Here is a 27,090-nt window from a genome sequence, read left to right on the forward strand (position 1 = left end):
TAGGCAGCTGATGGAATGCTCCTCCCGGCTTTATCAGCTTCAGCTGCCTTTCAGCCGACAACATGCAGGTGGCTTATGGAAATCAGATCGCAAACAAGACGTTTAAAAATATTTAGTGTTCATTTTAAAAGGTCAACAGAGATTATCTGGTTGATGGAATGTATTTCGTGTAGAGTAAATGCAGATTATGGTGATGTTGAATTTCTGGAATCAGGCATCGTTTGTTTGAAAGAGATTCCTAGTGATGTTACATCCCAGTCTTCTCAGGAGAAACATTGGCATCCAGTCACAAATCTCTACCCAACCAGCAACCTACAGTACAGTACAAAGACGTCTGTGTTCTCAAACTCCTAATGAGACATTTATTATCTTTTACCATAAAAACATCAAGAGCATGGGCGTTAAGCTGACATGACCAACTCCAGATTATTTACTGTAACCCATCAGCGATCAGTGATATCATTTCTTTCACACCACTAAACAACTGCATCAAGCAAAACTCTTTACTATCCCTTGAGACAGTTTCTTGAAGTTTTTTTTTTATTATTATTATTTTAATCCTCAGTCTTGCACTGTGAACACACATACACAAAAGGGTGGAGAACCAGTCAGACCGCAGCCTTTAAGAGACGAAATATTTTGTCATATGTATTTTTTATTTTTTTTTTTTTTTGGTTTAAATTGACACTGCCTGGGCAAAGAATAAAGATGCACACTTTAAGATTTCATCGATCGCCTTGAGCTTCTCCAGAAACACATTTTCACGATTTGAATCCTGGAACATTGACTTTTAAGCTGCATAACACACAATATGACTGCACTACAATCCTTGCAATCGGTTGTCACTCGAATGAGGATGGATTCCCTGTTGAAACTCAAGGTTTCTGCCTGTTGCCATCTCAGGGAGTTTTTTCTTGCCACTGTCCTCCCTCTTTTTGCTCTATCTGATTTTAATTCATACGCATTTTAAGATTGTTTAAAGCTGCTTTGCACTATGACCACTGTTGAAAGCACTAAACCAATAAAGTTCAATTGAATTGAATGAAATATGTCTTTTACCCCGAAGACGTTGATGGTTCAGCGCAGCTCCTACAGTGTATAATAATTGTTTTGACCCAATTCTAACAATTTCAAATCTTCTTAATTGTTTTTCGGTACTTTATGTAGGGCAATAATTTGACCCTTCAGAAGTAGTGCCTATATTTTATGTTATTTTTTTTTTCTTTGTATCATTAATTCTAAAGTCCTATATTGTGGTTTAAAAAAAATAAATACACACACAAAACACACTATGGTAGATTCATCACCATGATAAATGGTAAATATAAAATATGTTCCCAGTCGACCTCATTAAGCTTTTTGAGGTTGTAAATTCCCTTTATAATTTCATGTCGTGCTTTTTATCCTGCTCAGAATCTGCAGCTAAAAAACAGGATGTCTGAGAGTGGCATTTCAAAAACAAGGAACCACAATGGACTTTGGCTGGGTTCGCAGCGTTCGAGTGAATCATTAAATAAGATAAATCTCTGCCATCTGGCTCCAACTCCCTCAGTGCTGAAAATGGATATGCTGATGTTAAGTAAAGACTAAAACACAACCAGTCGTGCTGTTATAGAAAAATAATGCAAGACGTCTGATGTGACGTGGCCGCTGCCAAGCCAGAAGGGATCATTTTCCTAGAACAGGGCATTGTGTATTGTTTTAAAGATTTGCCAACCATGACGGTGTTAATTTATTTTCAAATGATGAATCATGCTTTTAACCGTTTATAGTTCCATTTACTCAAGATCGAGGGTCCTGCTATCATTTTTGTTTATGTAAACAGTCATTCCCTCAGCAGCCTCTCTCATGTTCTCTCTGTCTTTAAAGTAATCATAAAAACATCTTCTGTAAACGAATAACAAACATTTCCTAAGAGAATCTTCACCACATCAACGCTTTAATATTTTTCTTAGCCTTGTCTATTATGAGCTTTAGATGTGGCCCACCATAGATGTCCTGTGCATCATATAAAATTTATTGTATTATTTGAAACCAAATTTGGTTATTGTCAGGACTACTGTCATAGAGGACTAATCGACATTTAGCCAGCATCTGTCTGTAGGAACTGTACACACGATCATCAACGTAACAAGTGCATATATAACTCGCTCCAAGCCATTTCATCATGTCTGGTCCATTTAATGGAGTTCCTGGTAGGCCAGCGTTTCAGACATGAAGCAGTCTGATCATGACGTGTTGAGAAAACTTTCTATCTTGATGGTATCCAAGGACAGGTAGTCCCCGACTTACGAAGCATGTTCGTAAGTCGGATTCGTTTGTAAGTCTGGTGAGTCTTGTACAACTTTGACACAAATATACAATGTAAAGCATAAAAAAACAAACACACAGGTTTGGTGTTTTGGTTCCGCATAACACTCTTGCGAGACTGCGCCTTTAAATCACGAGGGGAATCGCAAGCCATTTTCTGTCATTGTTGCTGCAGTAATGAAACGCTGTGATAGTACATTGGAGTAGCAGGGGATTGTATCGAGAGTTAAGTGTAGTTTTTACTCTAATAACTGTATTCTAAAGTCCCAGTTTGACTTAGACAGGCTCTTATACATGGCATTTAATGCATATGTTAATATTACTTATTATTTATAATTTTTCTAGTTATGTACAAACAATAAACAAACTTTGCATCTTTGTGTATGCTTATCTATACCTATATTGTATCGTATTCCATGTGAAGAGTAAGTGTACTGAATGTGAAGGGGTTTGGTGTTTCTGTATTGAGAATGAATGGAAATGAATCTCTGATGACTGAGATAAAATTTGCTTAAAGATCATCAAAATAAAAACTAAGCAAAACCAGTTCATAAGCAGTGACCTTGTTGAGCTGACAGGAGGTATACAGTAACTCAAGTAATCACTCTTTGCACTGCTGATGAACAGAAAAGCATTAAAAACAAAATAAAAAAAACTTGACTGAGAGAAACCCGGTGTGGCCTTTTGCTGTTCATCCACCCTACGCTTTAATGTTTTGTGCATGCTGAGATCCTTTTTTTTGCTCACAGTCGTAAGTTATTTGAGTTATACATATTTCTCTATCCTCTCTTACTGACAAAGCGTTTCCGCGCGTAGAACTGTTGCTCGCTCAGTGTTTTTTTTTTTTTTTTTTGTTTGTTTTTTAAACACCATTTAACACCAAAATTTAAAAACTGGTGTGCCAGGTTATCAGCAGTTTCTGTAATACGGTACCAACAACACCACAGAAATGACACTTTTTCATTTGTCCTGGTGTATCATGTGAATATTATCTGAACCTCTTGCTCTATATCTGCAATTGTGCTGCTGCCACATGATCGCCTGATTAGTTAACTGTTGTACGTCCGTATCATTTCTTTATGAAACTCCTCAGGTTTGGGATACACCTGTCCAGTGTAGCTCTACTGCTAACGTTAGTCTGTGGGAGTGTAACTCTACATGCTCCATAAAATTTTAATGCCGTCAAGTTTCTTATTAAATAAAATCCTAAGGTCGTGTTAAAGCAGTTTGAATGCGTGTGTGTTGAGACTGAGGTTTTACTGGAGCTGGATGTCGGCCAGAGAGTGCATTTCAGCCCATAAAAATTTGGTTTCCTATTTTAGTATGCATATGCCGTTTGGTGGTGATAGATTTAGTGCCGAAATTCAGTATACACTGCTTTAGAGAGCGCGCACACACACACACACTAATGACACTGCGAGACTTAACCCCTGTCGTGTTTCCTCCCGTAGTGGAAAGGCGTGTGTTTACTTCCAAGGACGCGCTGCAGATAGTGACGACATGACTCACCACGAACAACATTCACTCCGTCACCGTGGCAACCACAAATATGGAGCGCGAATGTGATCCTTGGGTGCCTGACAGGCATGTTTGTATGTGAGTGTGTATGTGTGTGAGAGTGAGCGAGAGAGAGAATCACTGAAAACATTTGATATGATCAAAGAGACCGAGTTGCCTTTCATGTCGAAGGGGTTCTTAATTTAGACGAGTGTTTACTTGCAGCCTGCATCACATGCAAATGGCTCAGGCCTGAAAAAATCAAATCCATTAAAAATGACAATTTATTATCTTCCGTTTCTGTTTGATTTTATTTTTTTTTTACCTACACAGTTTCACACGCTGATGCACTACTTTGTATACACACTTTTTTCTGTATGCGGTTCTGTTTATACACACTTTCACCTACACGCGCTATTTTGCGCGCTTCTGTGAACACGCGTTTCCGAGCACAGCCACTTTTAGAAAGTGTACACTTTCCTCTGTGTGTGCATTTTCCTTTCTACACACTTATGTTTACACGCCCTTGTGCGTACACGCCCATGTGCACATGCACTTCCGCGTATACACGTTTAATTATGTGTGCTGGCCTACGTGGCAATTTCCAGACCTTATCTCTTGTCAGGATAGCTACTGGGCTAAAAAGCGTTCCTGGAATCCTGTCATTAAAAAGTAATAGTTTGATCTGAATCAGATGGTGGGCGAGTCAACGCAACAGCATGCGACAGAGGAAAAGCTCTGTGGTTTGTCATCCGCACCGTCAGTCAGATGAGCCGTTTGTCTAAAAGCGAGATATTTATGGGCACGTTCATTGACGAATTGTGTCAGAGTTTCTAGCAGGTGCTAGAATTATCTACAGTACAGTGACCAGCATTGTAAAATAAAGGTGAATGAATTAGCAGTTTGAGCCAAACATAACATTAAAGCTGGTTGTGTTTTAAATTAAAAGATGATGCCAGAATTTGTGCGGGATCCAAGACACATTTGAAGGGACTAATGAAGTTTTTGTAGTTTTCTACGCAAAGGGAACGGATAACATTTAAGCAATTTTTTAAATGTATAAATTGTTTAAAAAGTGCAGTACTGTAAGTGGTAACACACACTCGGGTATTGCTCTTGTCTGTTAGCAGTGTTAGTCTCGGGTTGCTGTGGTTAATAGAGTGCTGATGTTTTGTTATTGGAAACAAGGCCGTGAGAAGGTAGAGCAGGAAACACTGCAGCATCCACTAAGAAGTAACGTAGTCAAAATTACATTAATGTCAATGGCTTAAACTCTGTTATTGTGCATTTTGTCACTGTATTCTTAAAATAACATGTTTACGTGCTGTAAAGTTCCATTACACAAGTCATTTTTATTTGGGTAACTCGAAAATGATCATAATCAAGTAAACAAGAACAAACGATATTTTGGACAGAAACTCTTTGGGGAAACACGGTGAGAAATTCTGTTGTTTTTAAACTGAACTGCGTTACTGTGAACTAGACCTACGTATTGTTCACGCTCAGTCTGCTATGCCAGGAATCTCGTGTTGCCTGTCCAAACATAGCTTTAAGGTCCTGTGTGTGTGAAGGTAATTCATTTGATATGGCTAAGATACAAGCATGTGTCAAAGAAAAGAATCCTAAAGGCTCGGTATAAATTAGAGTACATTTTTTAAAAATTCTTTTTGAAGAGGAATTGAAACACTTATGATGGAATACTTGTATTTAACAAAAAATGATGATGTACAAAAGTGGATGTACAAAAATTGGACACTTTTGTGGCAGGTATTTCCAATAAACCGACTTCATATTAATTATCTATATGACAATATTGCATCCATTACTGGTACTGACATCTACAGAGGCCACGCCTCCTTCAGTGTAAGCGACTGACCCAGAGGCCACGCCTTCTTTAGTGTGACTGATCGTCACAGAGGCCACGCCTTCTTCAGTGTTACTGACCGTCAAAGAGGCCACGCCTTCCTCAGTGTGACTGCATGTCACAGAGGCCACGCCTTCCTCAGTGTTACTGACCGTCAAAGAGGCCACGCCTTCCTCAGTGTGACTGACCGTCACAGGGGTCACGTGTCTTTTACGATGAATGAGGCACAAAGGTCACACGTCCTTCAGGTTGAATGAGGCAGAGGCCACGCATGTTTTTATTTTTCATACAGGATTAATTACTGGGTTAGTATACTGTGTAGTATAGTACCGGGTGCCCATGTCCGCGTGTGTGTGTGTGTGTGTGTGTGTGTGTGTGTGTGACATATTTGCGGTCATGTCAAGGTTTCATTATTAATTAACACGCAGCATTTTTTTTTATCCCTATGGCTCTATGCTTTATTGATACAGTGTGTATGTGTGTGTATAACATGTCAAACAGTGTACAGACTGATGTTGATTTTGTTGAACTCGCTACCCCTGCTCCACAACACATCTAGCTGAGTGTGCCCTTAAGGGCCAGTCACACACACACACACACACACACACACACCACCCTGCTACCGCTTGCACAAGACTGATGCTGAAGACTGATTATCTTTAACCTCATGCAATTTTTTACAATGTTGGGGAAAAAAATGATATTTTGTTGTTCTTGAAATTTTTCTTGAAGCATTTTTTGGTGTACAACACCTTAAGTGTGACTCGGCAAGACCGAATTAGGGTAAATTGGGTTTTAAAAACAGGGTCATGAAGTTGGAACATGGTCTGCAGTGAAGCAGGATGATGTATAACGTCATTGATCAGTATGATCGATGAGTGTCTGCAGGCTTGAATGTATTGAAGCTGTTCGTTTTGACCCAGTTAGACATCATTCTGAAAACAAGGACAGATTAAACACGGAGCCGACTGGGCACCTGCTCGTGCATCCTTGATGTTTTTCCTTCATATTTCTAAATGACGTGATGATGGATGTCAGATGAACAATTTTAAGATTATTAAACCAATGAGCATGATGGTCGTACACTCGAATCTTAAAAGCTTTCATCTTTTATAGATTGAATTGTTACTGGTAATGACAACACGATTACTCTCGCATGGGAGTAACGAAGAATAAAATTTTTAGTTAAAGGTATATTTGTGCGATGATTGATGGAGCTGTGCTATTTAATCAATTATGCTATTTAATCAGGTTTTTAAATGAATTTTTAGTTGATTTGGTTAATCAAATCGTTGGGTCAGTTTTCGATTCAGATGTGATTTATGCTTTTAAAATTATTTAGGTAAAGTTCCAAATGTTAGATGGTCTAAAGTTGTTGAATTCCTTAACCGTTACAAAGCTTTTGGATCTTCTGCAAATACTCACATTTTCTACAAGAAAAGTATCTTTACCACCACTAGACACAAACAAGATTGTGTTTTTAATATTATACTATGTTCAAGACATTTAAACAATCAGCGAAACAGGTTACACATAATTTCAATGTTTATTTAATAGTTTTAATACTTAAAAGCATGTAGGAAACCTAGCTGCTTAAGAAAAATCTGTCAGTAAACGTTAGTGCTACTGAATCGAAACGAAAATCACAATGCCAAAACAATATTATTGAATTTTAGTGTTGATAATAGAAAACAAAATAGGAGGAAGATATGTGGGAAATAGGCATGTAAGCTGATAGTCCATTTTAGTCCAGCAGATGTTAGTGGAGATGCAATCGCATTACTGAATAACCCTGCAGAAATGTGATCTTCTGCTTGAATAAAGGTGTGTTAGTGAACACTAGCTAGTCGACTCGCCCTTATTTTCTCACCGCCATTATTTCATAACCTGCAGCCGGCTGTTAGACTCTCGACTGTTGGATAATCTCGTTCGCTTGCAGTACAATTACATTCAGTTTTTTTATTTTTATTTTTTCCTCTGAATGGTCTCAGTCATCCAGTCTAAGAATATTACCTTGCTGTAATATATAAACTTTACAAAGGATTATAAGGGATAAAGTGTCGAGATGTTTCACGGTTCACCCAGACAGTTTCATTAGTTCCTACTGAGTGATGTTTAATATAAGATTTGAAACAGATACAGTATAAATAGAATTCACATGCTAAATGAATGTTTTGATTCTCATCGTTGTTTCTGTGATCTGGTGAGGTTTTTAATCATATAAACTTGAGAGTGTCTGCAATAGTATTGTTCAAGTCATTTAAATGTCCCAATGGGACAAATGAAGCTTTGTTATCAAACCTTATACCTCCGTTGCCCTTTAAAGGATAGTTTCCAAGATTTTCCAAGTCTGAGTTCAATCAAGTTTTTGTCTTTCGAAGTTTCAGTGTATTTAGTGCAAATATAACTATATTTTCCCAGAAGTAGCCATATGGCTAACCCCATATAATCATATGTCTAAATTCGTACTAAATGCACTGTAACTTTGAAAAATGGCAATTTGATTTAGTTCAGTGGTGCTGCACAAACGTCATATAAGTCTCAGCTGAACTTTGGACGCATTTTTGTATGGAACGAGGGTTGTGGTATTTAACATTGTACTCGTGGTTGGTTAGCACTGGGTTAGGGTTGGAAAGTAAGCTTTCTTACTATTGCTAGAACAAAACAATTGTATGCTTTACAAAAATATCTGTACAAAAATGTCTAAAAATCTAAAAAAAAGTGATTTGCACATTCATAACGTGACAGGATTAGGATGCAAACACATGGAGGCTTTTTTCCCTACTGCTGATGTTTTTCGGAGCTTTATTTCAATAATTGGTATTATAAATTGTTGGAGACATTTGAGCTCAAGCTGCTTGATCTGGGATGTGTAGATAAAGGTTAGAGGTAAAGACAATGGATAAAAGCTTTAATAAGATTTTGTTCCTAACATGAATCTTAAAGAACGCAGACATGGTGGTAAACATGACTTTATTTCTGTCGTTGTTCTGGTGCCACTGGATTTAAACCCTACTGAAAAGGGTCCAGATGTGCAAATCTAAAAATATAAATAGGCTTCGAGATGTTTTGCATGGAGGAGTAGATAAGATTTCTCTACAAGTGTTAGACCTTGTGAGACCTTGTCATTAGAGGAAATGACTCAGCTATTTTTCTGTTCAGGTCACCAGGTTTTTATTGTAAAGGTGATGATCATTTAAAAACAATCATTTAATTATAAAAAAATTATAATTGCACGTTACTCTTTTTTTTTCTGAAAGATGACTGGGCATTGTAGCTGATTTTATAGCACTATGACACTATTTAGTGCCAGTGTGGTCTTTGTGCTATATTTCATGTTTTTTTTTTCATTAAGGAGCTAACATCCAAAACATGGTATTGCTGCTAAAAGTGACTCACCTAGGTGAAAAATTTAACTTTCAGATAGGATCTTATAATCGTTTTTTCATAATGCTTAATGCTTCATATTTTCAAATCCATGCTTCTTTTTTTTTTTTGTAAATATGCATATACATTCCTATTTTTTTATTAAATAAAACGAAACACATTTGCTAAAAACAATTTCATGTTTTTTTATGTAGTGTCCATAACTTTTTTGAATTCAAATATTTCAATGATCTTAATTGTCATTCAGATGAAACTTGGCCTATTTAGATTTCACAAGAAAAGACATATACCCAAAAAAGTGTATTATTCGAAAATACAAAATTGTTTAGATGAAAATTAATTTGACATGGTTACGGACACTACAGATTTTTTTTTGCTTTTTAAGATTTTACCAAAAAACGGGACGCTTTATTTTAAGCTAAATAATTTACAGGTCAAATTCTTTTAAAAGCTTACACCAATTTTAGCATCAGTTTATACATAATGCTAAAAAATGGCAATTTTTGAGGCACCTAAAAAAAATAATCTCTCCAAAATGGCTGAAGTTAGCAACTTGCAATTTTTATGGAAGCAAGATTGATTATTTCCATGTTGCATAAACGTCAGAAGTAGCTTCTTTGTTTGTATAACATAAAAAATAAAGTCCACACCAGTACTGTATTTTGACTGTATTCAAATAATTTTATACTTTATTCATACAAAATGTCAAAAACATTTCCCGCCAGGTTTGTGATCAGGGTTTTCAAGCACTTACTTAACAGAGATCTACATTTTGTCAACATTACCAGATGACCAGCAGGGCTTAGGATTGGAAACAGGGCTAAAAAGTGAGGAAAACTGTAAAGAAAACAAATACTAATAGACAAAGTTCACAAGCACAATAACAGATAATTAATGCACAGCACTAACTTTAGCTTGAGAACATAATGTCATGATGTCCAGTGTTTGGTGGATCTGTAAGATTGGGACCGAACCAGTGCGAGACGCTGCAGTTCCACGGTTCTTAATGATGCGGCTGTCCTTCCTCCGTTTCAAATTGGACATGTGTGTATCTAAGTTAAGTCTCTATGTGCGGTGTTTGTGTTTCAGATGTGCCATCTACGGAGCAGCAGGAGCTGTTTGTGCAGAAGCTCCAGCAGTGTTGTGTGCTCTTCGACTTCGACTCTCTCGCTGATCTAAAGAGTAAAGAGGTGAAGAGGGCCACTCTCAACGAACTGGTGGAATATGTATCGACCAGCAGGGGCGTACTGGTGGACTCCGCCTACTCTGACATCATTAATATGGTCAGCACACGTCCTATTTATTTAAAAAGACAGTTGATTATGTATATAACAGAGAGATGTAAATATTGATAGTTAAATATTGATAGTTTGATTAAAAAAAAGATTTTTTGATATTTTTCAGCTGGACATTTTTTTTATTTCACGTCTGATAAATGAATAGTTTAAATAGCTAATTTAGTTTTACTTGTATAGCTCTTTTAGACGAGTATGAATTATACAAGACTTGAATGCTTGTATGGTAAAGAAAATGGTCGCAAAGCAGCTTTACAAAGATTAAAATTTATGGAAAGAACATTTAAGTAAAAAAAAGTATAGACTTTAACTATCAGTTTGTTCCTGATGAGCAAGCCGAGTGAGACAGTGGCAAGGAAAATCTCCCTGAGATGACGATATAAAGAAAAAACATTGAAAGGAACCGGACTCAACAGGGTTTTCTCCCTAATTTAGTAATGTCCGAATCCTCCCCGTCGCTAGGGGGCCCCCACATTAAGGCTACTACCACTCAGTCGGGAGGGCCAAAAACTATCCCGAACCACGTGATGCCACTCACGCACCATTTGGGGCGGCGTAACACACTTAAAGGACAGTGCTATCCGCTTCTTCCGCCTGAGTAAGCTCACATACGTCTGTATTTAGTGTAAGAGCACTAAGTACCTCTCATCCCTCCCCTCTGAGAGAGCTTGGCCAATCAGCTCTCTTGAGACCTCCGGCTGCGAGAGGTTACAGCATCACCCTGGAATCGAACTCGCGATCTCCGAATGATAGGGCGAGCGCTTTACCACTGCGCCACTCGGAGGCCCAACAAAAAGGATTTTTTTAATGCGTGCAACTTTTCATAACATAGCGCATTAAAATGCATATTTGTTACACCACTCGGCACAGAATAAGAATGGATTTTATCCAAGGCTGATCAGTCATGGGTGATTTAAGCTGAAAACAAGACAGGTCAGGTCATGGGCAATTCGGTGTATCAATGGGTGTATCTCTGTTATAAATGTAATAAATAATTTAACAATTAATTTTGGTGCCAAATTGGTGTTACATAAATTAATAACAATTTATTTAGAAAAAAATGGATTAACCGAAACTGAAATAATTTATTATCTAAGGGTTATTTCAGCTGGAGCGTTAACACTCCTTGAGAGAGCTCTGTGTTAACATGACAAAGAAATAGTAGTTAGTTTTATTTACGCTAAATATTTTTGGATTTAGTTTTTTTCTTTGATAATCGGATTGTACTACTAATTCTACTAATTATCAGTATCAATTATCAATTGTCAGAGTTTATAATGCCTTGATATACCCTATGTATAAGTTGTGGATATAATGGGGTCTAAAAGGAACCCAAATAAAATTACAAAAAAAATAACTGGAAGTAAACAGGAAGTGGTAGTATTTAAGAAATCCTAAAACGAAAAAAAGGAAACATGCAACATCGTGCACTTCGATTTCTAGGTCCCTATTTAAATGTAACCAAATTTATAACATGGAACACGTCAGCTCGTGTGTACAAAGGTCAGGTTTGCTGTGAGTCTTATCTCGTATATCTCGTGTAAACCTGTGATCAAAATACAAGCCAGTGGATTTAATCTAACTTGCATCATTAGGTATTACACAAACTTCCTGAGTCTCTGTCACTTTGGTCACACACACTATTTGGTCACATTAAATGAGAAAGGAGGCGGACGAAATATTTAGAAGTTCTTGTTTTCGTGAATATATCAGTCGGATTGTTGCTGATCATTTATGAACGATGGATACCAAACACTTGTGCTCTCAGCAATGTGGAGTAGAAATGTCTTTAACTAGAAAGCATGCAAATCTTCGGATTTACATATTGACCCATTTCAGTACCAGCTGTGTGGATCACGGATGTACAAGTTTAACAATTAAGCAGAAAGCACATTTCTTCTCCTAATGCCTCAAACTCATCAGCATTGTGTCACTGGTTATTGGTTGTCAATTCTCTCCGTTTACTTGAAGCTGTTCTCAGGGGGTAGCATTTAAAGTTTACATGAACTTTGGCAGTGCCTTAACTAAGACTGTCATGAAGCCTGAGAAAGTGGTGTCTCATCCTTCCCGTCTTATGTGTGGGGTTTTTATTTTTTATTTTTCTCAGTTTACTTTTCGGTGTACAAGAGCAGAAAAAATGGGGGGGGGGGGGGGGCGCCAGGAAGGGCATCCGATGTTAAACCTGTGCCAAATTGTTGTGCGGATCGAAAGGCGACCCGTTGACCAGCCGAAAGACTTAACATATGAGGAGTGTTCAAGTGAAACCAGGGCTTTTTTAATTGAGCAGATTAACGGAACAGTTATGAGAGTAAAAACACCCTTATCTTCTTTGTCTTTCGGCTGTTACTTTTCAGGTGTCGTCACAGCGAATCATCTAAACCTGTCTTCTGCATCCTCTTCTCTCACATCCATAAATCTCCTCTTTGGTCTTCCTCTAGACCTCCTGCCCGGGTGTTTCAACCTTCTACCAATATGCTCACGATCCCTCCTCAGAACATGTCCAAACCACCTCAATCTGTCCTCTCTGTCTTTATCTCCAAAACATCTAACATGGGTTGTCCCACTGATGGACTCATTCTTGATCCTATCCATCCATTTTCTTCAGTGTCACTGTCTCTAAGCCGTAGAGCATCGCTGGTCTCACACTGTCTTGCACACTTTTCCTTTCAAGTAAAAAGTCCCTTATACTCCTACTATAATCTCCTACTGTACTAATGCACTTATCCCAGCGTTTTTACTAGTCTTTTAAAACCATCAAGGTTGAAAGTCTTTTAAATCCATCTAAGCCATGATCGGACTGCCTGCTTTATGTCTGAAACTTTGGCCTCCCGGGAACTCCTTTAATGGCCCAGACCTGTGGAAATGTCTCGGACCGAGGTCAGGACTGTACAGGAGGATGTGTCAATAACTCCCAGCTGAGTTTCTGTAATGTGCAAGTGGTGTTTAAGATTATTTGGTTCTCACAGCAGATGCATTCCTTCTGCAAGTTAGTGACAAGTTATATGCAAATTTTCAAGGATCAGACGTTCCACTTGCTGAATGTTAACAGGAACGACTGGAGCGGGCTCCGTCTCATCACTCTACTGCGTTTAGAGCCTTCTGTAAATGTCAGTCAGTTTTACGACTTCATTCACGAGAAAGTTCATCACAAGTCCTGGTTTGTCTAGAACCTCCCTCATATAATGTTGAGTTTATGAAACTGCATCTTATAAACCTCATAAAGCTTTTTCGCATTGGAAATTCAAAGTGCCGTGGGCTATTTTTTTAAATGCAGATTTACACTCAGCGCTTAGCGATCAGAGAGAAGTGCTTACAGTCATGTTCATACCGCTGAGACGGAGAAGCACACAGGTTTTTTCTTTTATCTGTGACCCTAAATATCATGGTTTGTCATGATCCAGGAAATCCAGCGTGTACTGTGCGATGCTTCTGTTTATTGAACCTAATGTGAAGTCTGTTTAGGTAACGATAAGGTCCGTAATTGAGACATTAAATATGAAACACACCTAATACGCAAACATTTGTCCTGATATGTATCACATAACACACATCAATTGAATTCTGTGTAACAGTGGCTTTGCACACTTAGTCTGTTGTTACAGGATTGTGGCTTGTTGATTTAGCTGGACTGCCTGGAGAAATGCAGTAGGTATTACACAAATGTCTGTACATGCAAGTGATGTAGACGTTTTATCAAAAAAGATAAATTTTTCATTTTTTAACATTATAATCACTATACATTTTATAGTTTACAGCTTAAAGGAATTGTGTAATCAGATATAAATTTAAATATTTGTTTGATCTCATGCTTAAGTATTATAGTAAACATTTGTCAATTAATAAAGAAAAAAAGTTCATTAAAATAATTCCAGACTGATCTGCAAGTTGTTTGAGTAGTTGGACGTGGCTTAAAATGCTTAACCAACTTGATGCTCAACCATATTTTAAATCGATTTCATTGTTTTGTGGAAGCTGGAATCAATCAATACATTAATCATCCCATAAATAAAACAAAAGATCCATGAGAACCCTGCACTAATATTGCGAACCCTGCAGCTAGTCTCTGAGGAGCTCCCTTTAGCTAAATAATCATGCAATCACAAATGTTTGCCGTTGGATCAGTCACAACAGAGAATATGTTACAGAAGCCAGGCTGGTTCCTTAGTGATCTGGAGTCAAAGAATTACAGCCACACTGAAATCTAGTTTTCGCCTTGTTTCATTTTATTTTTTATTTTTTTCATTTCAATTGATACGACGTATCCATATCTGGACCGTGTTCCACAAGTTGGTGACTCAGGCATACATTTTTTAGCTTGTTTAAAGTATAGCATTCAGGAAGGGAAAAGTAAGAACATCTCTGTAACTGGTTAATTTTAAATTAAAGCTTTTCTTAAGATCAGCCCTGGATGGATGGACGGATGGATGGATGGACGGATGGATGGATGGACGGATGGACGGATGGACGGATGGACTGATGGGTGGATGGACTGATGGATGGATAGATAGGATCACTTTCTAACTCTATGGTCGTTCCTGATTTTTATTTTTTTCTTCATTGTAAAGCAATACTGAAGGCATTCAAAATATGTTATAATCTTCTTTGAACAGTTAATATTGAGATCTATCTGCTACTTATGCTTCGTAAAGCCTTCATGACGGCTCTAACCCGAGGGCCAATTTGTTAATTGGTGATTTTTGAGGCTGGAGACTGTTAATGAACTTCTCCTCTGCAGCAGAGGTAAGTTTTGATCTTGCTTTCCTGGGAAGGGGTTCAGTTTCATCATGGTGCTTGATGGGTTTTGCAAATGCATTTGACAATACTTTGCTTGCAAGAACTAATCGAGAAAGGCTGACCTTCATGTATTTAAATAACTGACTGTTTCTGTTGTTTTTATAATTACCCAATTTAATAGGTGTTATTTCATAGTTTTAAAATCCCCATTATTTTTGTAGAATGTAGTGGAAAAATCGCTAAACAAAGAAATCTGCAAGTGATCCCAAACCTTTAAACGGTAGTGTGTATTCGCGCGGCACATCGTGACCCAGCCTGTAAAGAAAGTGTTAACCTTTGTGCTTAAAGTCCATCTTTATATTGATGGATGTTCTGTATCTGGGCAAGATTCTTCAGAGAGAGTTTTATGCATAAACGCTCTCTGTGATCTCTCGCTACCTAAAATGGGCATCATAATGCATGTGGCTGAAGTGAGCACTTTGCAGTGGGACACATTTTAGCATTTCTTTTTGTGTGTGTGATGTGATTTTTGTGATTTTGACAATGCGAATTCAGATCACGTTTTTGAAATGCACTTTAAAGCATGCACTCCTCGCCCGCTTTCTGCCGTGCTACTCAAAGGCAAATTTTACAGTCTCTCATGGCTTGGATAACTTTTTTTTTTTTTTACTTTTCCAAATTATGTGTTTTAACACCCACACTGCGAGACTGTTTTAGGTCTCCTAACAAAATGAATCGGATACGAGCCTTGGAGAATGGGTAGGACGATACATCAGTTTGACATAACGTGTTCATGGGGAAATCAGCTGCTTATGCACTGTTGGTATGATGGAGGCTAAATGATTACATGGTTTTCCACATGTTTTAACATTGTCATGATGAAATGTTAATAGCTAAATGTTGTAGTCCAGCTAGTTTACTTGACTTGATGTCGTTGGGATGCCATTTGTTTTTGGCACTTTTTTTAAGCATTTTCTCAAAAATGCACTTGTCTTCATTCAGTACTGCTTGACTTTTCAGAATGATCATGCGGATAAAAAGGCCCTTTTAGAAGTGTAGGCTTCAACGTGGGTCCTCATTTTGTCCTTATTCAAGTGCATTCTTGTGCAGTTATCCTGCTGTGTCCTTTTCCTGATTTTTTTCCCCTCTCTATTGCCATGGCAACTAATTAGTTACGCCTGTTTAATTTTAGTTTATCTTGTGTAGAGTCTTGCCGCCTTAAAGCTTCTAGGCAGGACATCCCCTGGATGGGGTGACGACCCATCACAGGACACTCACTCACTATGGGCAACTTGGACACACCAATCAACTTCCTGTGCATGTTTTATTAAAGTGTGGAAAGAAAACCAGCATACTTGGGAAAACCAACCGAGCAAGGGAGAACATGCAAACACCTATTTAAAAATTTGCATTAATTCATTCATTAATTCATTTATACATACATTTATTTATTCATTTGTTTGGCGGAGAGACTAAGGGTTACACATGAAGCTTGCAGACCAATTTCCAGTTTGGATTTCAGCCTGCAATTTTCTGGCCATCAGGACAGTGCTGTATTTGCGGATCTACCAGAAAACTAGCACTTTAAGAAAAATTGGTCTCCTGTTTTTTGATGCTAGTGCCAAAATATGTGTCAATTATGGATGAGGCCATGCATTAGGTACATCTTTATTTCCATTCAGTCTGTGTACCAGTTTCATACAAAACAAACATTTAAACGATTTATAAGTAATTATACAGTACAGTTAGTATACTGACCGAGTAATCTGATTGGATGAGAGGTATTCCATGAGTGCCGATAATGGATGGTAACAGCACCAGGATTTTTAACTCCATCTTAGGTTACTCCACATCTCAGTTGTGGGTGAAAATAGAGTAGGTCTGTACTGACCGCCATACTGGGGAGACGGCAGTGGTCTGCCAAGACGAGCTACAAAGCTAACCAGCTCTAACACATGGTTGATTCCTAAATCCCCTGTAAGCCCTAATCAAGGGCACTACTTGATGTGTGATGGGCTTATACATCATAGCACACTAGCTTTCCATTTAATGCTGTTTAGGATTCAACCTCGGAACCTGATGTTGTGAAAAAAGTGGAAATATAAAGAGAAACTTGTAAGATTTACAGGACTGTCCACCTCCCTTACGTTTAATTCTTCCTACTTTTTGGCTACATGGCGTAGGTTAAAATTTAAATCTAGTTTTACCTCTGGTAATTACCAGGCCGGTCGCGGTTAGTTAGTTCCGCCAGTCATGGGACAATAAGTGTTAGAGCAAAAATAACTGGCTAAGTAAACATATACTAATCTGTTGAAAATAAATGGTGTTTGTGGAACTGACATGCTGGTAACCAGCGCAACAGCACTCCTGATATCTTAACTAACCATTTTAAAGCAAGATATTGAAAGTGAATTGCTGTCCTACCCTAACTTGAGTACCAACCTATTAGGAAAAAAGCTTTAGGTCTAGATTTCATCCTTTTCACCAGCTTATTTATCCCAGACTATACAGTATGGGTGTATAGTCTAAAAAAGAAGGCCTGGGTGAATGCACTAGTGAGCTCTACATGAGGTTAAATCTCTTCGCCGAGTTCCATCAGAGGGTGAGTGATGACTCGATAGCATTACCGCTATGTCCTCGGGAATAATTGCGTCTCAGCATATCAGCAGGTCAGTTCCCAGTAGGTATGGGTTTTCTGCAAGGCTGGTGTGGCTCAGATGCCAATCCATAAGCCTGTGGACTTCAATCACCCTGAGAAAGTTGCTTCAGTCAGTGGGTAGAAAAGGTCCTGAGACATTATACTTTGGTGGACGTAGACAAGTCACAAATGTCAAAGGTAAAAGTAAATGTTATCAGTTTTTTTCTTTATTTTATTTGTAAATGTTTTAACTGCTGACAATAAGTTCATTTTATGTTTTCATGTAAAACTTGTGCTGCAGTAAAATCATGAAATAGAAAATAATTAGCTATAGTTTAAACTGTTATCTCATCTTATCTAGCAAATTAAATAGTAGGGGGAGAAAGAAAACAATTTGGAAACTTGCCTTCCGGTCCAGTATGTTTGTTTTTATATATTTTTTGGACCTCACATCAGTCATTTTGTAGGCGTACCCTATCACTGCTTCACATCTGCATTAATCATTATTAGAAGTCACATGATCTCAGATGTTGGGACTTGGGTTTCAAACAGCTAGGAGGTCGGGGTGAGAGTTCAGGGTCAGAAGGATATGACCCTCCAAAGCAGAGAAGGTTTTAGGGCCTAGCTTAAGGGTCAGGCTTTGACAGGTTGGCAGTGCTGAGGCTCGAACCCCTAACCTTCTGAACAGCAGCGCAGAGCCTTAGTCACCTACCCTCCACTGGCAGTAGGGAATTAAATGGATCTTATGAACTTTAGAGAGGCCACGATGGTTTAATTAATTGATTATTAATCACTCAATATTACTAAATAGACTAGAGTCCTGGGTGGGTCTCTCTGGCATAGTCTTAAAGTGGTTTCAGTCATTTTTATCTGCCCGAAAATATGTGGTAAAAATAGAAGATTGTTCCTCATCGACTGCTTCTTTTCCCTGTCGTCTTCCACTAGGCTCTGTGTTGGCTCCCACTCTATTTTCATTGTACATGCTACCGCTGGGCTCAATTTTTTAGAAAACATGAAGTATCTTTTCACTTTTACGCTGACGACACGCAAATTTAAAAGTTAAATCTTGGTTATCTCATAACCTTTTATCCCTTAATGAACAGAAAACTGAGGTGATATTGTAGTCTTTGGCCCTTCGGAACACATGAAGACCCCTAATTGTGATCTGGGTTCTCTATCAGCCTTTAGGTCCTCACAGGTTCGAAATTTAGGTTTCCTGCTAGATGATACACTAAAACTTGATAAACAAATCTCTACCGTGATTGGATCTAGCTTTTATCAGCTCCTCACGCTCGCAAAAATGAAACCTTTTCTCACTCATAAGACTCTGGAGATGGCCATTCATGCCTTCATTACAACCCGGCTTAATTATTGCAGCTCTCCTTATTATGGTGTTTCTGAAGGTCAAATCGGCCGTCTTTAACTGGTTCAAAATGCTGCTGCTAAATTTCTTTTGAAAAAGAAAAAAAGGGATCATGTGACTCAGCTTCTGAAAGCTCTTCATTGGCTGCCTGTTCAATTCAGAATTCATTTTTAAATTTTACTATTTGTTTTTGAATCGTTACACCAGCAAGCACCCTTCTACTTATCTGAATTGCTGCACCATCATACACCCCTGAGAAGTTTGAGATCCTGCGATGAGAACCTCCTCTTAATCCCACACTCCTGGCTTAAGCGTAGAGGTGACCATGCTTTTTCGGTTATTGGGGCTCGTCTCTGGAATGACTTGCCATTTGTTATCCGAACGGCTCCTAGTTTGACTATTTTTAAATCCCTTTTAAAAACCCATCTGTTTTCTCTGGCCTACTAGGCTCTTCAGTGCCTATTAAGGTTTTGTGTGTATCTTGTATTTAAGCCTTTTTAATGATGTTATACACTGGATGTACAGCACTTTGGTCAGTCTCGCGGCTGTTATAAATGTGCTTTATAAATAAACCAAACCTAAACCTAATTACACCCCATTATTTACATGTATTGGTTAATCAATCATGCTGAAACATACTTGAGGTAGGGTCAGGGATGCTCATCTTTCCAGTGACAAATTGACCAGATGATTGGAGGTTTAACTAAGCTGTTTGTCCCTCATTCAGCCAATGACTTCAAATCACTTAAAGAGACCTTTTAAGAGTGAAGTTCTAAATTATATAAGGCATTTTTTTTTTACTGCAAATGGAATTAAGTCAGAGTACAAATTTCAGCTCCAGTAATACTTGAGTAAAATATAAATATGCTGAAATTGAAATAATAAAAAAACACAAATGATGTGGTTTTAATGCGTCAGTTCCATCACAGGGCCTACTTCACTAAAGTACACCAGGGTTTTGCAGGAAAGCGGATGTGTGTTTCTGGGAAGGGATGTGATGTGCACCTGTTTTTAAGCTGGACATCCATCTGTCCATCTTTCTGTCACTGTATCACTCTTTCTGTACGTCTCTGGCTGTTGCTTCCTTTAGCTGTCTTTTTTTTGTTTTTTTCTTTTTTTGTATGTTTTCTATTCTCTCTCTCTCTCTCTCTCTCTGCCAGACCGCCTGTATGATTTTCTCTTTCTTTATCTGTCAGGTCTATTTCTTTTTCTATCCTTGCTCTCTCACCCACTAACACACACTCAGCTGTGCGTTTTTAAATGATTCGTGTATTATTATTTTTTTTTTCCTGTTGTTGTCCGGTTTTGTGTATAGATCTCTCGGCTGTAGCCCTCCTGTAATTTCCAGGTGCTAAAAATATGCCACGGTTGTCATGGCGATAACCTTCTTCCTTTAGCGTGAGGAACTGATCGAGACTGTTTTGATTCCAGTGCATTTGGATTTTATAGAGTTCAGTAGTCGTGTAATAACGGCCTCATAGGGCAGAGGAAGTACGGCTCGATTTAGTCTGGACTTGCTGTCAAGCAGTATAACATACACATGCACACACATTCTTTCATGATTGTTTTACATTATTGTCTAGGCATGTTCTCAGCAGCGTTTCCCCAGACACAGACACGCATGTTCGCGTCAGCAGCGGTGTGGGATTATGAATGTTTATGAATACAGTTTTGTATAAAATGGACCTTTTCTAAGTCGCCTCATGTACTGTAGATGTAGAGGTTACACCATGATATGCTAATGTTGATGCAGTTAATGGGGAAGCCTCTCTTAGGAACCCTTGGTGCGAGGAGGGAACACGACCTGTGCAGGATGCACACACACAAACACACATTCAGACATTCATTCACACCCAGGGGGAATATTTTTCACCTACTGGTGGAGGAAGGACATCTGAGCACCTGGGTGTAAACTTAAGTATTCGACAGAGTGCATATGTGGGAGGTAGAGCTGATTTAAACTCAGTAATGTGCTTTGACTTCTTCGTATGTGGTTTCTTAATCCTGCAGGTTATTAGTGTTACATGTCGTATGATGCATTATTGATTTCAATTCAATTTTATTTGCATAAACGATGAATTAGTGCCTGGCTCGAGTTCTAAAATATTTTCCTGACATACCGAGCATTACCTGCGTCACTACCGAGAATTATCTTGTTTCATTACAGATCAGCACCAACTTGTTTAGAACCCTGCCTCCGAGTGACAACCCCGAATTTGACCCTGAAGAAGACGAGCCCACGCTGGAGGCCTCGTGGCCACACATGCAGGTACGACACCAGTGCAGACAATCCTCCCTGTTGCGCAAGTGAGACTTTTCTGATGACCCACCTGTCAGGCCGCTGGAGAACAGTGTTTGGGGACGTTATCTTCTAAAGTAAATAATTACATTACAAAATTACTGTCATTAAAATGTATTCAGTTACATTACAGCGTTACTTTCTGATAAAATGAACTAGTTGAAGTACTTTTCCCATACATCCATTCCTTACATCAAAAAAGTAATCCAAGTACTTACACCCAACACTGCAGGAGAGTAAGTCGAGATGGTTTTCAAAAGAGAATTGCACAAAGTTCCGGTTTGACTTGAACATAAGAGGGCATTGGTCTGAAAGTGTTTCAGCCAGATTACTGCAGGATTTTGAAAAAAAACGGCGCAGGTTTTACTTTTAAATGTCTGAGCAGTCATTTCACACGTCACACTCTAGCATGTGCTTATGGGGAGCAAATTCATTCTGAATCAAATTGGATCGATGATGTCACTTCCTGTCTTTATTTGTGACATTTGCTTATTGTTTGTTTTCACTGCACTTTGTTTTCTCACAGCTGGCGTACGAGTTTTTCCTGCGTTTCTTAGAAAACCCGGATTTCCAACCGAGCACTGCCAAACGCTACATCGACCAGAAGTTTGTGCTCCAGGTGTGTATCATGTGTACAAAACAAAAACAGCAGCTTAAATAATAAGTCATTATATTCAGTATTCAGTTTTTTTCATATGCACGGCAATTTGTGAATAATATATATTATTCATGATTTTTTTTATTATTAAAGAAACAAAACGTGACGCGATATGACGAGATCAGCTACAATTCAGACATAATGAACATGAGGTTCCTGTCAGGTTCAGATGTTGTATGTTGTGGTAGAACAGCTGTCCAAGGTCACTGGGAGATTGCGAGTTCAAACCTTAATCATGCCACAGCTTTTCATACTGCATACTTGTCCTGTTATGTGTGTGCCATCGCAGGTGTCTCTGGGTCATGTACGTAGTTTGGGGTAGCATCCGGATGCTATGACGCACCACTACCAGTAATCTGATCCACGATGGATTGTTTTGTGGTAATCTCTGCGCTCCATGACCGCTAACTGTAATGTGTAGCAGGGCAGAATAGGACATGATGTCAATATTCAAATGATGAAAGACAGAACAAAGCAGTGTTGAATTGATTTTTCTGATTGGTCTGATAATTTCTATGGTGGAGTGTGGTATAGTTCATTCATAGGGAGTGTATGTGGGACAGTCGGCATAATTTAAGGCTGATGGATAAAAAATGTGAATTATTTGTTATGTAACAAATAAAAGATATTGTTATATAGTGAAGTTCTTTAAGTTGACATCTATGAAAGGAGTCAAGATGTAATCCATTAGGATTTTAGAAATGACATCATCTTTAATATATATGAGTGGCGCAGCGGTTAAGCTCTCGCCCTGTCGTCCAGATTCCCGGGTGATGCTGTATATATACAGTGGAACCTCGGATTACGAGCATAATTCGTTCCGGAAGCGGGCTCGTATTCCAAAATACTCATAAATCAAAGCACATTTTGCCATAAGAAATTAACACAAAATATAAAGTAAAAATAAAACTAATTAACCTGCATGTTACCTTAAAAAAAGTAAAAAATAAATCCCGACCAATAAGTGTTTCCATTTATGCGCACAGGCGCTGTGTGTGTGTTTTTCTCCCTCCTGCACTGAGTGTTTATGTTTGTGCGTGAGCGTAATTTGACAACGTGCTGGTTGTGTGTAAGTGAAGCCCTCCCTCTCTGTTTCTCACACACACACACACACACACACACACACACATTAAAGGCGAGAGAGAGAGAGTGTGAACCGGCATAGTGTCAAATTATGCGTGCGCACACACAACACACACACTCAAAAACTGACACACACTAAGGACGAGTAATTTGGCCTTCGCGGTGTAAAATTACGCGCACACACACATAACACACACACTCCGCAGCGCAAGAGAAAGAAAAACACACACATAACACGCACACTCAAACACTGACACACAGTAAAGGCAGGAGAGAAAGAGATCGTGTTTGTGTTTAAACAGGCGCACTGTCAAATTATGCACGCACACATAACACACACACACACACACACTCTGCAGCGCTTTCTCCCAAGAGATAGAAAAACACACACACATAACACACACTCAAACACTGACACACAGTAAAGGCGAGAGAGAAAGAGAGCGCGTGTGTGTGTGTGTGCGTGTGTGTGTGTGTGTGTGTGTGTGTGTGTGTGTGTGTGTGTGTGTGTGTGAACTGGCGGTGTCAAATTATCTGCGCACATACATAACACACACACTCTGCAGCGCAAGAGAAAGAAACACACACACACACACGGATTGATTATACCAGTAAGAGACGAGCACTAAGACCCAGCAGGGGAGATGAATACCCGCAGCGCCAGAGAGAGAAAAACCGTTGGCTCAGCTCAGTGTCAAAACAAGAAGCGCATGCGTTATACATGATACTCGGAGCTCGTAAACCACGACAATGCTCGCAAGTCAAAATTTATAAAAAAAATCTTCTCGTCTTCCGGAACACTCGTAAACCGCGTTACTCGTAATCCGAGGTTCCACTGTGTGTGTGTATATATATATATATATTATTCTAATCATTGGCAAATTTGTTTGGTGTAAATGAATTGAAATGTGTTAGATGTGCTGTTATAGGAACTTCAACTTCTTTGTTACTGTAAATCATCTTTTGAGTATATCCATTCAAATTCTATATTACATTTTCATCTATTTTTATCCCTGATCTTATCACTATAACTTTACATGTGATATTTTTTTACTTCATACCTAAACTGTCATGCTTTTTCGGACCCTCAGATCAATAAACAAGTCTTGAAAATAGTTTCACATTCTGATAGTTTTGTAACTTTAGTTGATCTCTTATCCGTACAGATTTCTTACCATAATTAAACATGCATTGAACTTTAATAACAGTGTAAAGTAAAAAGTAACTGCCGCTGTACGCCATTATATTCCACACATATTTACATTTCAGTCACTCAGACTCTCTCAAGCAAACACTAATTAATTGTAGTTTGCTCGCATTGGCTCTCTCATCCTTCTGGTCACCAGGGTTGCCAGGTCACACAGATACACTCAGTAAATTGACCCTACATCTAGAAGTGTTTGAAAGAAACTCCTTGTATCATGTTCCAAGCACATGTGGAGAAGACCAGAGCGTCCAGCTGGAGTTGTGTTAGTCCCCTGAGGGATTCCCTCTCCCTCTGCTCCTCTAAGAACCGTACACATAGGCCTGGCTCGGACGGGGCCCAAAGCTGAAGGTGACGAGCAAGTTTCCATGATGCGAAAGCTTCCCGCCAGAGCTTAAAATAGCACTCTAATGTTTACTCTGCAGGAAGTGGAGAACAGTCAGACGGAGAGGAAGAGGCAGACTGACTTAGGAAGATTAGCCAAAAAAAGAGGCACGTGTGGAAAGGGCAAATCTTTACGGCCCAGTGTTGTTGTTTGTTTGTTTTTTTAGTCTAAGCTGTGACTTTAGGCTTGTAATATTTAAACAGACTTAAAAAAAAATTTTTCTTTGAACACTAAATTGCAGTGATTTTTTTTCACAGTTAAAGCCCAAGGGAAGTTAATGTAAATCCATGATTGCTTGCTAATGAGATTAATGCTGGTCTTGTTGGAATAACCTACGGTGACCTACACAGTTTGAGAACTTTAGAAGTGGAGCATTAGTACTTTTAAAGTTTCCGTGAGGGGCACAGATCTGAAAACTGATGCCACTTTTCCCTCTCACAGAGCACTGTAACACCATTCCTGTTGACTTTGCTGGTTGTGTAATATGAAACACTCAGGTTTGGTTTCATACAGACTTCTTATTACTTTACAGTATATTGTAATATTGGAATATGTACTTTTATTATATATATATATATATATATATATATATATATATATATATATATATATATATATATATATATATATTTTAAGTAGTTTACAATACGTAGTGGTAGTCTCATAAAAACTCGACCTGAGTCTTACATGTGTAGAACGTGATTACAAGAGTGATTTAACTCCTGTGTTAGAATGCAATAATTGATATTGATAAACTTAGATATTCAGTCAACAACATGTCCATTGTGTCGCTTAGTGTTTGGAGTTTGCATGTCTTTCAAAATTTGAGTCCTGCAATATACCCATGCCATCAAGGAAGGAAAACTGTATTAGTGTGATAACCTGGTCATTGAGTACATTTAGGTCAACAGCTGATTTTATTTCATTGCCACATAACGTTACTGAGTCTCGACCTGACCAACTGAAGTAACCCCAGATCGTAAATCCACCTCCAGAGACTTGTACAATAGGCACTATGCATGATGGCTGCATCGCTTAATGCGCTTTCCTTCTCACCCCGACGCACACATCACTCTGGAATTGGGTCAATCTGGAGTCATCAGACCACATTTTGAATCTGTATTTACAGGTTTATATGTTTTCTTTCTACATTTACATTTACATTTAGGCATTTGGCAGACGCTCTTATCCAGAGCGACTTACATTTTTACCTCATTACACATTTGAGCAGTTGAGGGTTAAGGGCCTTGCTCAAGGGCCCAACAGTGGCAACTTGGTGGTTATGGGGTTTGAACCTGGGATCTTCCGAATTGTAGTCCAATGCCTTAACCACTGAGCTACCTGACCCCTATAAATTATCTTTCTTATCTTATCATATTATCTTTATTATCTTTCTAGCTACAAATGTCTTTTATTTGTCTTTAATGTGGCTGCTCCCGTCCCCTGAAATGCCCCACTTGCTCAGATTTCTCCAGCAGTTCTTTCACCACAACACAGATTCCAGTTTTGTTTGGGTCGTTTCCCAAATACTGATTATCCCACAAATTTCTGAACTGATTACAGGCGCTACTTTTGCTGTCTTCTGTTGTTCCTTCTATACAAACCCTGATATGGTATTTTAGAATTAGCAGTTAATATTGTATTTGTCATTCCCTTTTCTCCCTTCTTCCCAATTCTCATTTCTCTCCTGCATTTTTGGCTTGTCTCCCTTGCTTTTTCTCTTTCTCTTTTTATTCCCTTTCTTATCTCCAAAATTCTCCTCCTGTCTCTGTATTGCTTTCTTTTTGTCCTCTGCTCTTTTTTAATTTCTTACCTTCGTTCTGTATCTGTCTCTCTTCCCTTTCATAAATTTTTTTGTAACCTGTCCCCACCCCTTTACCCCCCTCCTCTGCCTCAGCTGTTGGAGCTGTTTGACACTGAAGACCCCCGTGAGCGCGACTTCCTGAAAACCATCCTGCATCGCATCTATGGAAAATTCCTGGGCCTGCGTGCCTTCATCCGCAAACAAATCAACAACATCTTCTTACGGTAAAGCCACACTCTGTGAAACCACAAGCTCGGCAGCTCCATTAACAAAATATTCGAATGGAGAAACAGATGCTGCACCTGTTGCTAACACAGTTAATGTGGGTTACTTTTTTTTATATTAAAATTCGTGACAATCAGCTTTTACATGGTGTTAGGTTTAAATTTATAGATTCTATTAAATCAAATAGAAGCAGTACAAACTCGCAGACACAGACTCCATGCCTTTTTATAAGGGGGCACAGAAGCCACGCCCACTTAATTAAGACCGACAGCCACAGAGGCCACACCTCCTTCATTGAGACTGATATCCTGAAAGGCCACACCCCCTTTTTTAACACTGACCTC

General features: G+C 38.7%; 2 protein-coding genes across 2 annotated transcripts in view; one reads left to right on the forward strand and one right to left on the reverse strand.

Annotated features, from left to right (window-relative positions):
* The window catches only part of ints7 (integrator complex subunit 7), an 88,228-nt gene that overhangs the window by 45,620 nt on the left and 15,518 nt on the right, over positions 1 to 27,090 (reverse strand). The gene's annotated exons all lie outside the window — the stretch shown is intronic.
* The window catches only part of ppp2r5a (protein phosphatase 2, regulatory subunit B', alpha isoform), a 45,939-nt gene that overhangs the window by 6,858 nt on the left and 11,991 nt on the right, over positions 1 to 27,090 (forward strand). The window contains exons 2-5 of the mRNA XM_053489478.1: positions 10,148 to 10,341; positions 21,256 to 21,357; positions 21,914 to 22,006; positions 26,615 to 26,745. Of these exons, the coding sequence (XP_053345453.1) occupies positions 10,148 to 10,341; positions 21,256 to 21,357; positions 21,914 to 22,006; positions 26,615 to 26,745 (520 nt within the window). The remainder of the gene's footprint in view (positions 1 to 10,147; positions 10,342 to 21,255; positions 21,358 to 21,913; positions 22,007 to 26,614; positions 26,746 to 27,090) is intronic.

The sequence above is a fragment of the Clarias gariepinus genome, chromosome 27, assembly GCF_024256425.1.
Source record: "Clarias gariepinus isolate MV-2021 ecotype Netherlands chromosome 27, CGAR_prim_01v2, whole genome shotgun sequence".
Lineage (NCBI taxonomy): Eukaryota > Metazoa > Chordata > Actinopteri > Siluriformes > Clariidae > Clarias > Clarias gariepinus.